Source organism: Lissotriton vulgaris, chromosome 4_1, assembly GCF_964263255.1.
Source record: "Lissotriton vulgaris chromosome 4_1, aLisVul1.2, whole genome shotgun sequence".
NCBI classification, from domain to species: Eukaryota; Metazoa; Chordata; class Amphibia; order Caudata; family Salamandridae; genus Lissotriton; species Lissotriton vulgaris.
Window position 1 is genome coordinate 2,083,149,644 of NC_141691.1, and position 17,710 is coordinate 2,083,167,353.

A 17,710-nucleotide genomic window follows, 5' to 3' on the forward strand; every position below is an offset into this window, starting at 1 on the left:
TCCTAAGATGATGTTTTTCACCAAAAAAAGAGAAAGGCATTTTTTTGTGAATTAACAGAAAGACCTGCTGGGACTGAGCATGTGAAGGCTATACTATCAAAACAGCAATGGGTAGGTTTATTTGTTTTAAAAAATTAAATCGTAAAATCGTTACCTTTGTTTCTAATGTAATATAATATGTTGAGAGACCTAGATACTATGCATACATAAGTGAATAAAATATATTTTTGACGCAGGCAGCTTACCTTTGATAGGTAATTTAAAGCCAGGCACAAATCTGCATCACATTTTATTGCTCACATTTGTGCAACTGCTAGTGAGAGGGGTATACCCGAATATCTTCAGCTCATGCACAAAACCGCTGCTGCAGTATTTTAGGACACTGAAACAAAACAAAGAACTTAGGTGTAAAATGCTGCTTAGTTCATATTATGCACCTTTCCTTTAATAATAAATCTGCACATCTGTGCCATTTAATCCAGTCTTTGTTTATTTAAAGTTTGACAGAGAACTAAGCATACTACAGCAGATTTGGTTGTGTGTACGGCTTTCAGCTTAAAAGTAAACACAATTATTATTTATACACACATGAGCTAATTATCAAGAAAAAAGTATCAAACCACAAGCAAAAAAATCCAGTACAAAGCATCATATTTGTTTTGAGGGGTATTTCGATGTTCTTGCCCAGGTGTACTCTGTAACCACTTAGGGCCTCATAAATGAAAAGTGACGCATCGCTGCGTGAAAACAGCGATGCGTCACTTTTCACTGCGCTCTCCTTGTGACACCAATGATGCGTCATATTTACAGTATGACGCATCTTGGCGCAAGGAGTTACAGATACGTCAGTATTTCTGACGTATCTGAATGGCGCAAAAGTGATGCATTGCTGGAGTGTATCACAAAAGTGACGCAACTCCAGCAATGTGTCCTTTCACATGGGGCAAGCCCCATGTGAAAGGGCCTGCGTCAGTCTTACGCTTACTGTGAGGCAGGCGTAAGAAATGGACGCATTTGGGTCCTAGAAGTGGCGCCGTGAAATCTTATAGATTCCACTGTGTCACTTTTATGACCCTTTCTTGCATCAGAACACCCCCCCTGCATACATTATACCTGGCACAGGTATAATGTGGCGCAGGGGTTTACAAAGTGACGCATCTACCTAGATGCGTCACTTTGCAAATATGGTGCAACAAGGTACATTTTTACGCTGCTTTTGCGTCACAAAAAGTGACGCACCGGCGGCGTAAAAGTGACACACGGCCTCATAAATGAGGCCCTTAATTTCCTTTTGGAATAATGGTGAACTTCTGTTCTCAATCCAAGATGGCCGCCTGAATTTTTATTCCTGAGCAACTACTGCCACAAGTGTTTATCTAGGGAGCAAAATTCCAGGCAGCAATCTTGTAAAGAAGACAGCCTTTCTCCGTCGCTGGCCTTTTACACAATTCCTATAAATGTTACAGTTTTGTGATGTCCCTTCCTGAATTTAAAAATGCTGCTTCTTTCTCAGGCCAGCCATTGCAGATGACTTGTATGCCTTGTCTTTCCTTTACTATGGAGTGATTGGAACTATAACCACTATCATTGTCGGAATACTGGTCAGCTACTTAACAGGTAAAAAAAACATCAGATGAGCTGTGAACATCTCTCTATCAGAAGTATGCAAATTCTGCAATACCTTGAACCTAACCTGTGGGTTGTTTGTACGTATGATGTGAGCCACGACCTTTTGATTTTTACTAAAATTAAATATAAATACTACATTTATTGGCGTTTTCAGGCTGCCACTTCATCTACTGGTCAGTTTTTGCATCAGTCCCATAGTTCTTCTGCCCACTACAGCATATGGCATAGTGCAATGGGTCGCTCACTTTAGCCATTGGCGGACCTCACTGAGAACTACTGCAATCTGCTCCTTCTCAAAGAGCACGTCCTCAGACAAAGTAGTTCCATTCAGTGTCAAAGTCTACTATGGCATTGTGAGGTTTTTGAGACCCAAAAATATGTTCTGCTTTTAACCATTTTTTTCATTTTTACATTATTGAGGGTCCAACAGCTCCCTTTAACATTAACATTTTACAAAAACCATGTAAAAACAAAATATGCATTGACCAAGCGACAATGGCTGGAAGTCAAAGCCAGCCAGCCAGAAGTGTGGCTCAATGATAAGAGCGGCAGACCCTGATGCAGAGGTCTAGCCCGGGACCAGGGTTCAATTCCCCGCCTCGGCGGGTCTTGGGCTAAAAAATTCCACGGACCTGATAATTCTCGCCTCGGTGCCTATTTCAATCATAGAGTCCCACTCTGCAACTCTGGGCAATAGCTTGCTTAATCTCCACAACGGCCCCCACAACGCTAAGGATGCCTGGCCTCCACCTTGGGGGTGCCCAGGAGTGGACACCTAACAGGGAAAGCCAGGATGGGTTCCACAGCGGTATTCGTACAAGCGCCTTGAGACCCGTGCGGGGGAGTAGTGCGCTATACAAGTATCAATTTACAATTTTTACAGACCTACTGGCTTTGCCAATGTTTGGGAAATGAGAGGACAGATTTGCTGCAATTCACGGCCATTAAGTGGAATTATGCAAACCTGCAATTTTGCATTCAATATTTTCAAATATCATTTTGAGGCAATGTCTTGCCACCCACACCTAAATGATAAAAATGCTTGCATATTTGCACAAATAAAGGTGTGGGAAACATTAGACTTTAATGCAAGGGGTGAGGCATCTATAGAGAGGAGGCGCAGGCCTTATGGAGAGATTATTTGTGCTTATTTAGCCCACTTGGGAGTCAAGCGTGTTAACCTATTCATTCATGTACCAAGAAGCTAGAAGCCTGGGCTAGTTAGACCCCAATGAACTAGCCTACAAGCTGGGCCACCTCTGCCGCCCCATCTGTGGCCTCCTGACACATTTAGCGATGGAGTGAGAAACTCTGGTTTTATTTTTCGACAAAACATCCTCAAAACAAGAGGTTTTCTTTGAAAAAAAAATCAGCACCCTCACCTTCTTGAGAGTTTTCTCTTAATGCATGGAAGACATTTTGGGATTTGGGAACCTGCCATCAGTAGGGCTGGAGGCCTGAGGCCATGTTCACCACCGCCTGCTCGCCACAGAGGATGGGACAACTGTTGAGAAAACTACAATTCCCTGTGTGAGCGGCCGAATGGACGAGGTTGGCCGTTGTCTCACGACAAATGTTTGTCACCTGTTTCGTTACTGCCAAGCTCAAAATGAACGCCACAGTGGTAAATGTCACACTCTCGCAGGAATTTATGGCAACCCACTGAACTCATCATTGTGTCCTAATGTGAATAGTCTATTGTGTGTCCAGGTCCAACCAAGAGGTATGAGATTGCTCCCGGGCTGCTGTGGTGGGACCTCAAGGAGCCAGAAGTGTCTGGTCCATCTCTGAAGAAGAACAAAGCCTCGGAGGAGAACATCAATTCAGTAAGCCTAGGTTCAGGGGGTGCTGGGGCAAAGGGGACCTTTCAGTGGGAGGTGGACTCCTGGAGCTGGGGGAAAAGGGTAATGGAGAAGGGAATTGAGCGAGGGATTAATAGGGAGCAAAGAGAGCTAAGTTCAATTTAGGGGTGCAAATGTTTTTGTGACCTGAGCTCATGCTTTCCATGCATGTCTACTGTCATTACACCAATGGCCACCACTCCCAGTCCATGCAGGCATGACACGTGCAGGTGCTTGCAGTAGGCGTTTTCAGGACTAGTCAACTTTAGCCATGCATCCTTTGAATCATGATCTTTCTCTCCATCCTGTCCACAGGACGGTGCTGCTTCTATGTTCCTGCTGACCAGCGTGAAGGAGCCAGATGAGTTCAATCCTTTAATCGTGAACGGTGTAAGCGACAGTGCTGTGGCCAATGGGAGCCCCCAGGAGTGGGGCATGGATTGGACCTCCAGGTCCACACAGAAAGATGTCAGTCTCCACCTGCCCAAGGAATCCAATGTGTAGGGCTAGAAACTCTGAAAGGGAAAAAGAGAATACAAAATGAATGCACCTACTGTTGTTTTGAACTGTGTGCTTTGGAGCTCAGGGGAGCTGATGACTAATTGCAAAGTACATTTTCTGTACATATAATGTGGTAAAAAGAATATCCCTTCCTCCTAGAGAAAGGGATTTCTGATCTAAGATCATTCTTAAAGACATGGCCCAATGCCCCAAGAGTTTATTGTCAAATCTACTTGTTTAAGAAAAAAATCACTGTTCAGTGGGGGTCCAAGGACACTTGATGCTTAAGAGAGGCCAAGCTCAATGTAATCTTGGAAGAAAACCTCTCTGATGATAATGTTTTTTGGTGTTAGAAGGCCACCTTTCAGTGGATCCCGTCCATATGTACTCCACTTTTCTGCTCAGTTGAACCTGGTTTATGACAAAAACAGAGTCTAAGGAATTTAAAAGAAGGTTCTCGTAATTCTGATGCATCTGGAATGATTAATTCTGCAGCATACAGGTAATTGAGAGGTTCAATGTTATTGGGGCCTTACTGAAGAAATTGGTGTGTATTTTTGCGCCACTTTCCGCATGATTTTCCCAAATTCACAGAGTTATTGTATCAGGTTTTACTGTTGAAATGCATCCACATTTTGTGTAACACCATTTCAGAAGTACACACCTGCTTCCCATCGATTCTGGAATGCCTAAGGCCTAATAAGGAAGGACTATGTCTGTAAAACTAGTAATTACTACAACAATATTTTAGTTTGTTCTAATTGTTTGTAGATCACCAATGTGATGATGTCCCTTCAGCTTGTAGGTACCCTGTCCAGTTTTGTTGTGGGCTTTTGAGGCTCCTACTGAACATGCAATCACTTATGATCTAAAAAGATTCTTCGCGACTCTTCGTCTCCGGATAATCATGCACTGGGAAATCTTTATTAACTTATCTTGATCACGTGTCACTGATAAATCCTATTCCTGGGCATGGTGGCCATATCACTCACACACCACTACATAGGGCTTACTGAGAGACAGACAGCTGAATAGAGGAATAAGATCAATGCCTGGTACCTGACAACTTAACAAGATCAGGACTCCCTGTCGATCTTTCGACAAATGAAGAACTTTAGTTACATCATCAACAGAATTGCATACAATTTTATATTTTCAAAAGAACTTATGACTCGTAAAGTTACAGGTGCAGAGTCTCCGCACTCGTGGCCTAATCTTTGCACTTGGGGCGGAATATCCGCATTGAGCACTGCAGTGCAGAGATCCTGCCATGAGTGTGGAGATTTCACACTCATAACTTTGTGAGTCGTAAATCCCTTTGTGAATCGGATCCACAGTGAGCAGTCCGTTGAGAAACCATCCTGAGATACTTCCTGATGGTCATCAAGTCTAATGTCTCCAAGGAGAGCTGAGAGTACTGTATTGATCCTTCAGAACATACAGAGCAACCGTTAACATGAACAGGCAGAGATTCCACAGGAGGTGGTGGAAGGACTAACTTGACAATACATTGATTCGCCTAGTTCAAGATCTCCAACCTTAACTTGTCTGTCATTTACATACCTTCCGTTACTTCGCTAACACCTTTTCAGTTTGTAATGACTGATTTTCACCTGCTCTCAAATGAGTCAGGAGGAAAAATATCTTTTATGGTAAACTTCATTATCATTTGGGTTAACAAAGCACATACATATTTGCAAATAATTTACATTATAATTTGATTCAAAGTCAGGTTAGGATAAGTATGGCTATAATTAACTGGCACATATCAAGTAAAATAAATTAAAGGTTAAGGTAGAATAACAATACTTATTAGTTTATTTAAATTTAATTTAAATTAGTTGGTGATACTTACAGTTAGTGTTAATGCTATGATTAATATAAGTGACTGAAATTAGATTAAGAATGGTTGTATTTCATGTAATATAAGATTGTGATTAGCATTAGGTTCTGTATAATACCTATTATTTTAATTTAATTTAGTTTAGAGTCTGGGTAATCATGTAATACACTATAAGTTAATTTAATTATATTTAAATTATTTAAATTGTTTTATATATATGGTTAGATCCAGGACTAGAACTCTAAAAAGGTTATCAATGTGTTTAATTTAATGAAATAAAGGATATGGTATTCTGTATAAAATTTGTATTGGTTTATTATATTAAAAATGTTAATGAGTTTTATTAAATGTTAGTGCTTTAACAAGGTCCTTAATTGTTTAAATTGTGTTAAAAACCAATGTAATACAAATAAAAGTTTGCATATGTTTACTATTAATGAACTATACAGGAATTTGAAGAAATTACAAATTGGATTTAGAAACCAATTGTCATTAAGGTTTTCGAAGAGAGAAGGAAGTGAAGAGGATGAAGCCATACATTTATTGCTATGGAAAAGTGGGTGAAGTCAAGGTAGAACACATTTGATATTTGATATCTATTAGTTTCTATGGCGCCCAAATCACTGCGTAAGGGGTATCTCTGTGCTTAGGACAGTATGCTACAGCCAAACCAGAGGGCCTCAGAAAAGATAGGTTTTTAAAAGCTTCCTGAATTGAGGAATTAAAGCGAGTTAAAGAGAGGGAACCGCATAATTCGACTGGCAGAACATAGTAGGTTACAAATACACAGTTCCCCTAATGTATAATCTGAATTGTATGTGGTGTTCCTTGGGGCTCCCGACTGTCTCCTCCGATGTTTAATGTCTTATGACTGATTTAGTGATGGTGGAGTCGGATTCTTTACCTTCCAGAACAGTATGTAGTTCTTCATACACGTTTGGGAAATTTGGGGCTAAACTCTGGCTCTATACGCTCCTATAGAGGCCATACATCACTCGAAGGAGCAAAACTGGTTGGTTCTAAAACACAGGTGAAATACAGCCCCAAGCAGCCAGGCATTCAATATAACACAATCGAACATAGGTTTTAACAGTAATTTCACCTCAATGATGCCTCCATTTGACGAGCTGAAACTGCGAGGATTCCAATAATATCACCAAATTACAAATTGAACATGGAGCGTCATGGGCGTCTCAAACTGCGGGTTCTTTACCAATCGTCACTCCTTTGTGGACGGAAACCAGAAGAGGTCTTTAAGGACAGCAATGTCGTGGTATTTTCAGGGTGAGGAGTACAAGTGGTCACTGCGCAGTCACTCACCAGATTCAAATGTCTGAAGAAGCGATGCTCCGGTGCTGCTGAACAGATCAAAACTTATATCAGAACCTTCTTGTAAGTGTTACAGACAGGGCTTTAACTGGGATGAAAAAACTAAGGGGTCTCTCAAAGGGGCGTGGCCAGTGTAATTAAGGGCGTGGCTTTAAAACACTTACGCTAAAAATCTGTGTTTAGCATAGTGTGCCGCCTGACTTGTATTTTACTGTTTCTCTCATTGCATCTAGATATGATACAACAAGTAACATCCTACCTAGAACAAGTAAGTGCTATTGGCTTTGTCAATGGTTATTAGTTGCATGAGATAAATAAGCTGCAACTATGGCCTGTTACATATAATATTGAAAAAGCTCCCAATTAAAGCCCAGGTCCCCCTACCACAATGTTGTTGCTCTTGCGTTTCGGAAAGAGAAGGGAAATCCAGAAAGAAAATGACTCTTTAAAGGATTTCCCTTCCCCTGCAACCCTCACCTCGTATGACATCATGCCGTAACTTCTCCACTAGTGAGAAGAGAGCAGTGTGAGCAGCGCACATCAATGTGCCTGCTGTCTCGAAACGGGTCTCTGTCGGGCTGTTTTGCGTCCTTGCACTTTTTTCCGGACTGCATCAGTCCAGAAAAAAACAGACCGCCTGTGCCAGGGCTCAAAACAGAGCCCGATAGAGAACCGTTTCGAGGCCCCCTTTAAAAAACTGCCGGTGCTCAGACCCCTTGAGACCCAGCCCACTTAAAGCCCTGGTTACAGAGAACACTGACAAGTCTTCTTCAGCACGTGCATGAAAGTTTTCATAGCACTTAGCATGAGCCTCCTAAGCACTTAATGGTCAGCCCATAAAATCATCTGTCCCTTTCCATAACTGTAATTTACCAACAGGGCTGAGTGCTGCGTAAGCACAGGCTGGGGTAGGACAACTCCCAATGAAGACATTTACCAATGACTGAGTGCTCTGCATGAGTATATTCAGTTCTGCTGACATTAATGCTGCTTAGTGACACCCCCGCCCCAGTCTCCCATCATGTCAAGCAGGAGGGGTGCTTTGATCCCCATTGCAGAAAAATGTGCTGACCTGTTTCTGGGAATACTAGAAATAAAACGAGGTAAGTGTCAAAGACTGTTGGTGCCACTAAACAGACAAGCACGCAACAAAAGCCTCTTTTCTCCTTAAGCGGTTACGTTGGTTGTTGACAGGGCCCACACCAAAGGTGCATATGGCAACTGGGATGCGCAAGAGACATGGCACTGGAATCCTTCGATACCGCACTCCAGTAAAGGTGATCATTGACAGACGCCATCACAGCCCTTGAGAATCAGGACACTCACATTGAGAACACCGTGTTCAACAGATAATCGTCTGAACACCACCCAAATGCTCTGCCCCACATCTAGAACTCACAACCAGAGAACTGTAGCAACATGGTCTAGAGCTCAGTGCCAATTGCTTGGTCACCAGATTCCTGCAAGTGAAAAGCACCTTGCCCTTTGCATGAACACCAGACCTCTGCCAGTGACATTTCTGTAGCTTGGTGCCCTTTGCATGAACACCAGACCTCTGCCAGTGACATTTCTGTAGCTTGGTGCCCTTTGCATGGACACCAGACCTCTGCCAGTGACATTTCTGGAGCTTGGTGCCCTTTACTCAGTCACCAGACCTCTGCCAGCAATATTTCTGGAGCTTGGTGCCCTTTGCATGGACACCAGACCTCTGTCAGTGACATTTCTGTAGCTTGGTGCCCTTTCCTTAGTCGATGGACATCTGCCAGTGACATTTCTGTTGCTTGGTGCCCTTTGCATGGAAACCAGTCCTCTGCCAGCGACATTTCTGTAGCTTGGTGTCCTTTGCATGGACACCAGACCTCTGCCAGCGACATTTCTGTAGCTTAGTGCCCTTTGCATGAACACCAGACCTCTGCCAGTGACATTTCTGTAGCTTGGTGCTCTTCGCTCGGTCACCAGACCTCTGCCACCGACATTTCTGTAGCTTGGTGCCCTTTGCATGGACACCAGACCTCTGCCAGTGACATTTCTGTAGCTTGGTGCCCTTTGCATGGACACCAGGCCTCTGCCAGTGACATTTCTGTAGCTTGGTGCCCTTTGCATGGACACCAGGCCTCTGCCAGTGACATTTCTGGAGCTTGGTGCCCTTTGCATTAACACCAGACCTCTGCCAGTGACATTTCTGGAGCTTGGTGCCCTTTGCATGAACACCAGACCTCTGCCAGTGAGATTTTTGTTGCTTGGTGCCCTTTGCATGGACACCAGACCTCTGCCAGCGACATTTCTGTAGCTTGGTGCCCTTTGCTCAGATACCAGACCTCTGCCAGCGACATTTCTGTAGCTTGGTGCCCTTTACTCAGTCACCAGACCTCTGCCAGTGACATTTCTTTAGCTTGGTGCCCTTTGCTCAGAAATCAGACCTCTGCCAGTGACATTTCTGTAGCTTGGTGCCCTTTGCTCAGATACCAGACCTCTGCCAGCGACATTTCTGTAGCTTGGTGCCCTTTACTCAGTCACCAGACCTCTGCCAGTGACATTTCTTTAGCTTGGTGCCCTTTGCTCAGAAACCAGACCTCTGCCAGTGACATTTCTGTAGCTTGGTGCCCTTTCCTTAGTCGATGGACATCTGCTAGTGACATATCTGGAGCTTGGTGCCCTTTGCATGGACACCAGACCTCTGCCAGTGACATTTCTGGAGCTTGGTGCCCTTTACTCAGTCACCAGACCTCTGCCAGTGACATTTCTGTAGCTTGGTGCCCTTTGCATGGACACCAGACCTCTGCCACTGACATTTCTGGAGCTTGGTGCCCTTTACTCAGTCACCAGACCTCTGCCAGTGACATTTCTGTAGCTTGGTGCCCTTTGCATGGACACCAGACCTCTGCCAGTGACATTTCTGAAGCTTGGTGCCCTTTGCATGAACACCAGACCTCTGCCAGCGACATTTCTGTAGCTTGGTGCCCTTTGCATGGACACCAGACCTCTGCCAGTGACATTTCTGTAGCTTGGTGCCCTTTGCATGAACACCAGACCTCTGCCAGTGATATTTCTGGAGCTTGGTGCCCTTTCCTTAGTCGATGGACATCTGCCAGTGACATTTCTGTTTCTTGGTGCCCTTTGCATGGACACCAGACCTCTGCCAGTGACATTTCTGGAGCTTGATGCCCTTTGCATGGACACCAGACCTCTGCCAGTGACATTTCTGGAGCTTGGTGCCCTTTGCATGGACACCAGACCTCTGCCAGTGACATTTCTGGAGCTTGATGCCCTTTTCTCAGACACCAGACCTCTGCCAGTGACATTTCTGTAGCTTGGTGCCCTTTGCATGGACACCAGACCTCTGCCAGTGACATTTCTGGAGCTTGGTGCCCTTTGCATGAACACCAGACCTCTGCCAGCGACATTTCTGTAGCTTGGTGCCCTTTGCATGGACACCAGACCTCTGCCAGTGACATTTCTGGAGCTTGGTGCCCTTTGCATGAACACCAGACCTCTGCCAGTGGCATTTCTGGAGCTTGGTGCCCTTTGCATGGACACCAGACCTCTGCCAGTGACATTTCTGTAGCTTGGTGCCCTTTGCATGGACACCAGACCTCTGCCAGTGACATTTCTGGAGCTTGGTGCCCTTTGCATGAACACCAGACCTCTGCCAGTGACATTTCTGTTGCTTGGTGCCCTTTGCATGGAAACCAGTCCTCTGCCAGTGACATTTCTGTAGCTTGGTGCCCTTTGCATGGACACCAGACCTCTGCCAGCGACATTTCTGTAGCTTGGTGCTCTTTGCTCAGTCACCAGACCTCTGCCAGCGACATTTCTGTAGCTTGGTGCCCTGTGCATGGACACCGGACCTCTGCCAGTGACATTTCTGTAGCTTGGTGCCCTTTGCTCAGACACCAGACCTCTGCCAGTGACATTTCTGGAGCTTGGTGCCCTTTGCATGAACACCAGACCTCTGCCAGTGACATTTCTGGAGCTTGGTGCCCTTTGAATGAACACCAGACCTCTGCCAGTGACATTTCTGGAGCTTGGTGCCCTTTGCATGAACACCAGACCTCTGCAAGTGACATTTCTGGAGCTTGGTGCCCTTCGCATGAACACCAGACCTCTGCCAGTGAGATTTTTGTTGCTTGGTGCCCTTTGCATGGACACCAGACCTCTGCCAGCGACATTTCTGTAGCTTGGTGCCGTTTGCTCAGATACCAGACCTCTGCTAGCGACATTTCTGTAGCTTGGTGCCCTTTACTCAGTCACCAGACCTCTGCCAGTGACATTTCTGTAGCTTGGTGCCCTTTGCTCAGAAACCAGACCTCTGCCAGTGACATTTCTGTAGCTTGGTGCCCTTTCCTTAGTCGATGGACATCTGCCAGTGACATTTCTGTTGCTTGGTGCCCTTTGCATGGACACCAGACCTCTGCCAGTGACATTTCTGGAGCTTGATGCCCTTTGCATGGACACCAGACCTCTGCCAGTGACATTTCTGGAGCTTGGTGCCCTTTGCATGGACACCAGACCTCTGCCAGTGACATTTCTGAAGCTTGGTGCCCTTTGCATGGACACCAGACCTCTGCCAGTGACATTTCTGGAGCTTGGTGCCCTTTGCATGAACACCAGACCTCTGCCAGCGATATTTCTGTAGCTTGGTGCCCTTTGTATGGACACCAGACCTCTGCCAGTGACATTTATGTAGTTTGGTGCCCTTTGCATGAACACCAGACCTCTGCCAGTGACATTTCTGGAGCTTGGTGCCCTTTCCTTAGTCGATGGACATCTGCCAGTGACATTTCTGTTGCTTGGTGCCCTTTGCATGGACACCAGACCTCTGCCAGTGACATTTCTGGAGCTTGATGCCCTTTGCATGGACACCAGACCTCTGCCAGTGACATTTCTGGAGCTTGGTGCCCTTTGCATGGACACCATATCTCTGCCAGTGACATTTCTGGAGCTTGATGCCCTTTGCTCAGACACCAGACCTCTGCCAGTGACATTTCTGGAGCTTGGTGCCCTTTACTCAGTCACCAGACCTCTGCCAGTGACATTTCTGTAGCTTGGTGCCCTTTGCATGAACACCAGACCTCTGCCAGCGACATTTCTGTAGCTTGGTGCCCTTTGCATGGACACCAGACCTCTGCCAGTGACATTTCTGTAGCTTGGTGCCCTTTGCATGAACACCAGACCTCTGCCAGTGGCATTTCTGGAGCTTGGTGCCCTTTCCTTAGTCGATGGACATCTGCCAGTGACATTTCTGTTGCTTGGTGCCGTTTGCATGGACACCAGACCTCTGCCAGCATTATTTCTGCAGCTTGATGCCCTTTGCATGGACACCAGACCTCTGCCAGTGACATTTCAGTAGCTTGTTGCCCTTTACTCAGACACCAGACCTCTGCCAGCGACATTTCTGTAGCTTGATGCCCTTTGCATGGACACCAGACCTCTGCCAGTGACATTTCTGTAGCTTGGTGCCCTTTGCTCAGACAGCAGACCTCTGCCAGCAACATTTCTGTAGCTTGGTGCCCTTTACTCAGACACCAGACCTCTGCCAGTCACATTTCTGTAGCTTGGTGCCCTTTGCATGGACACCAGACCTCTGCCAGTGACATTTCTGTAGCTTGGTGCCCTTTGCATGGACACCAGACCTCTGCCAGCGATATTTCTGTAGCTTGGTGCCCTTTGCTCAGACACCAGACCTCTGCCAGTAACATTTCTGTAGCTTGGTGCCCTTTGCTCAGACACCAGACCTCTGGCAGCAACATTTCTGTAGCTTAATACCCTTTGCATGGACACCAGACCTCTGCCAGTGACATTTCTGTAGCTTTGTGCCCTTTGCTCAGACACCAGACCTCTGCCAGTGACATTTCTGTAGCTTGGTGCCTTTTGCTCAGACACCAGACCTCTGCCAGTGACATTTCTGTAGCTTGGTGCCCTTTCCATGAACACCAGACCTCTGCCAGTGACATTCTGTAGCTTGGTGCCCTTTGCATGGACACCAGACCTCTGCCAGTGACATTTCTGTAGCTTGGTGCACTTTGCTCAGACACCAGACCTCTGCCAGTGACATTTCTGTATCTTGGTGCCCTTTACTCAGTCACCAGACCTCTGCCAGCGACACTTCTGTAGCTTGGTGCCCTTTGCATGGACACCAGACCTCTGCCAGTGACATTTATGTAGCTTGGTGCCCTTTGCATGGACACCAGACCTCTGCCAGTGACATTTCTGTAGCTTGGTGATCTTTGCTCAGACACCAGACCTCTGCCAGTGACATTTCTGTATCTTGGTGCCCTTTACTCAGTCACCAGACCTCTGCCAGTGACATTTCTGTAGCTTGGTGCCCTTTGCATGGACACCAGGCCTCTGCCAGTGACATTTCTGTAGCTTGGTGCCCTTTGCTCAGACACCAGACCTCTGCCAGCGACATTTCTGTAGCTTGATGCCCTTTGCATGGAAACCAGACCTCTGCCAGTGACATTTATGTAGCTTGGTGCCCTTTGCATGGACACCAGACCTCTGCCAGTGACATTTCTGTAGCTTGGTGCCCTTTGCATGGACACCAGACCTCTGCCAGTGACATTTCTGTAGCTTGGTGCCCTTTGCATGGACACCAGACCTCTGCCAGTGACATTTCTGTAGCTTGGTGCCCTTTGCATGGACACCAGACCTCTGCCCGTGACATTTCTGGAGCTTGGTGCCCTTTACTCAGTCACCAGACCTCTGCCAGCGACATTTCTGTAGCTTGATGCCCTTTGCATGGACACCAGACCTCTGCCAGTGACATTTCTGGAGCTTGGTGCCCTTTACTCAGTCACCAGACCTCTGCCTTTGACATTTCTGTAGCTTGATGCCCTTTGCATGGACACCAGACCTCTGCCAGTGACATTTCCGGAGCTTGGTGCCCTTTGCATGGACACCAGACCTCTGCCAGTGACTTTTCTGTAGCTTGGTGCCCTTTACTCAGTCACCAGACCTCTGCCAGCGATATTTCTGTTGCTTTGTGCCCTTTGCATGGAAACCAGTCCTCTGCCAGTGACTTTTCTGTAGCTTGGTGCCCTTTGCATGGACACCAGACCTCTGCCAGTGACATTTCTGGAGCTTGGTGCCCTTTGCATGGACACCAGACCTCTGCCAGAGACATTTCTGGAGCTTGGTGCCCTTTACTGTGTCAGCAGACCTCTGCCAATGATGTTCTGGAGCTCAGAACGTGGCCTTTAATGAGCCTGCATGCAACATAATTGATGCACTCAGCATAGAAGGTGGACCTGGAACAGGATTTAGTACAGTCTTGAAAACACAAACTGACCAGCTGTCCTACGTCAGTAAAAACTGGTGCACAGTCACGAGTCGGAGTACATCATTTTATGATAAAGAGACAAGAATAGGGGGTGCTAGGTTGTGTAGGAATCTGACCCTGACATCTGAAAAAGAGGGTCTCGGATTGGGGCAGAAGGCATTGCCAATTTTGGTGTGATGAGTGAACGGTCAGTAATGTGACCTTCAATTCTGATTCAAAATTTATTTTTGGAGCCTCTTAGCTCTTAGCTAAAATACTATATATGTTTTTAAAAAAACACAGAACTGTGAATGGGACAAAAATAATATGTGGGCACATGTTGGTTATTAGGCGAGAAGTGTACTATATTAGGTTGATTAGCTTCGAACACTCATTCTATTTTGAAAAGTGCTAAACCAACATGATGTAATAATAGATTTAATTAATGTTAAAGCCTCATTGTGTTTTACACAGTTAAACAGGTTTATTTTTCCGATTGTCCGCCATACCTTATGAAAAAAAATTGATGTTTACTAGCAGAATAAAAAACTAACAGAAGCTAAAATTTTATATCTGGGCAATGAAAATATAGAGGCTGGGAGTCCAAGAGCAGTTGTCACAGTTCCATCCAACACCCTCAGGTGACTACTATTCCACTGGTGTTGAGCCAACTCTTAAATTAAAGTGCCAGATTATCTATTGCAACCTCATCTTTTTGGAAGTGAACAAACATATGTAACCGCTGGTCCAGTATACAATATTATCCCCTTTAAAGCCAGACCTGCTTCTTTCAATATTCTGGGGACAGGAGTTAAAGATGTGAACGAGTATTAATAAAAGACTATTGTAAACCTTTCGTGGTATCCAGTACCTGATGGTAAAGGGCACTGAGTACATCAAACAAAATTATATACTAAAGAGTCTTTTCCTTCACTTGTTTTGTATCCAACTGTTCTCATATATTTATTACTTCCCGTAAGGAAAGATGTGAAGGAGGAAAATGTTTAAGACTGTTTTCTTAAAATGCTTGCATAATGTCATATAGTTTCCTGGTCTAAAACACCCTCGTCCAACCCCACATCACTTTGCCTTTCCTGAGATAAACAGATATATACATAGAAAAGTAAAGAACATATTAAGACTCAATACTAGATGGCTGGAACCCGGATCATTGTTCGCTTCCTAGCCCCTAGAACTACCAATACCAGGGACATCACCACCTTCTGGGATTGGGAGAGAACCACCAGAGCCAGATTTAATTCCAGAGGATCCCCTGATAAATGCAGAATTATCTGGGGCATTGGGACTACTGCCCCTAATCCCCCTCATTCATTCATTCATCATTTTCACCAAATAGCCAGGTAAAGCACAACATATATGTGGCCTTCCTGCTGTCATGTAGTTCCCACTAATCCGTAGGATCTGCATGTGTGTGGACAACATAAACTTTGGGTGAGTTGCCTAGACTAAGTCCATGCACCCCTTAATAGTTTGTGTTGGCAGAGAGACCAGCGAGCTCAGTGCCGCCATAAGCCCCTCTAACCTAAACAGGGAGCGTGCGGTTTCTGGAAACCACCAAATATGATAACCCTGACCCCTCAGGGATCGTAGAAACAGATTTGGAACAATTTCGCTCAGTCACTCGTGCACTCTTGTTCTCAGAGTAGTATACAGAGAATAAATAATGGAACGTACTTCAATATATTAATTGAACCAATGTTATACTTGTATAGAATACATGTGTTGCAATGATCAGTAGACAGTAGCATATGAAAGTGAGTACAAGCAAATAAAGAGTAAATTGCAGGTACAGTTTCACCATGGTACTAAAACATTGTATATATGCAGACATATAAAACAAAGTAGTAATCATGTGTACTCCTATTAGTCAAATCCTAATCTAGGTGTGTCTAGGTTGTGTGTATAGCCAAGAATCCCCTCACAGGATGATCCAGCCCCCATTACCTGACGGGACAGAATGCAAGACCCTGTCTTGGTCACGAGCTGGACACCCCTCATGGAGGTGGTAGGCAGCTGCTTGGCGAAGCCTCAGCAGGCAGGGACCTCTCAATGTCAGCAGAAGTGTCTTCACTTGCTAATCCCCAGAAATGCTTATTTATTTATAATAAAAAGATTCCTTGAGATGTATGTGCAGATTAGCATTGGTATGCATATGTAGATAGCCATGTCACCCCATGGATGAATGAAGATAGAAAGGCATTGTACAGTGTGCGAAAAGGCCTTGTACTCGGTGTTCGAGGATAGAAAGACATTTGTACAGTGTGCGTAAAGGCCTTGTACTCCGTGTTCAAGGATATAAATACATTTGTACAGTGTGCGTAAAGGCAGATGTGTTCGAGACATCATGATATTGTTGCGAAAAGCCAGATGTGTAAGAAAAGCTGTTTCAGAGAAACTAATCTATCATTGTCATTCACACAAATATGTGCAAAAGGTAACAGTAAAATGTTATTGTGAAGAAAGAGGACAATGTGAGAAAATGTGCAGCGTTGCTACACAGATTTAACCCGGGCACATAACAGTGGGATTGTAATTTTAATGGGTTAACGTATTTCCAGCCCCAAAGCAATTAGAGGGGCACTTACTCGGGTAAACCAGTTTGAGGGCAGCAGCACTCTGTGTAATTGTTATGCCTGTTGCCCAGTTCCAGTGTGTAAATGACAAGCAATTGATGAAATTACAACTGTGGAGAGAAGAATTGATCAGGTGGCCTGACTTATTCACCATTTAAAGGCAGTGCAAAGGACCGAAATGAAAACCCCAAAGGTGTCAGTTCTCTTTCAAGGGAGCACACATACACGACACATCAAAAGAAGGATTGCCACAGTCAAACAGTTTGACTTGCAGTACACATGTGGCTCATAGTGATGCTGTTATTCCAAACATGTGAAATTGTAAAGTGGCAAATTACTGTAGACGCTTTCCCTGCCACATGATGTAAACAATGGCACAGTATAACCATATGCAATGTCACATGGAGACCTATGTTATACCAATGTCATCATTGCTAGCATTGGAGTACAAAAGCCAACAGCAGGCTGATGCAAAATATGAAGGTGCTACAGGTAAGTGCAACAAGTGTTTGACCCTGAATTGTAATCCACACTCAACAAGCAAAGGTCACTAGAGCAAGAGTAAGTTTCACAGACAGAAGAGGGTTCATAGATCCTACAACTTCAGGTCGCTTCCTGGCTGGTTAGATTTTTAGGTATCCTCTTCTGGCAACAACTCTAAAATCAGCCACTCCTTTTAGCCTGACCAAGTCTGCAGAGGATGTAGAAATGT

General features: G+C 45.0%; 1 protein-coding gene across 1 annotated transcript in view; it reads left to right on the forward strand.

Annotated features, from left to right (window-relative positions):
- LOC147725081 (sodium/iodide cotransporter-like) overlaps window positions 1-3,974 on the forward strand; it is a 195,327-nt gene extending 191,353 nt beyond the window's left edge. Inside the window, exons 13-15 of the mRNA XM_086967103.1 lie at window positions 1,514-1,617; window positions 3,340-3,455; window positions 3,786-3,974. Of these exons, the coding sequence (XP_086823229.1) occupies window positions 1,514-1,617; window positions 3,340-3,455; window positions 3,786-3,974 (409 nt within the window). The remainder of the gene's footprint in view (window positions 1-1,513; window positions 1,618-3,339; window positions 3,456-3,785) is intronic.
- The last annotated feature ends 13,736 nt before the right edge of the window (window positions 3,975-17,710 follow it).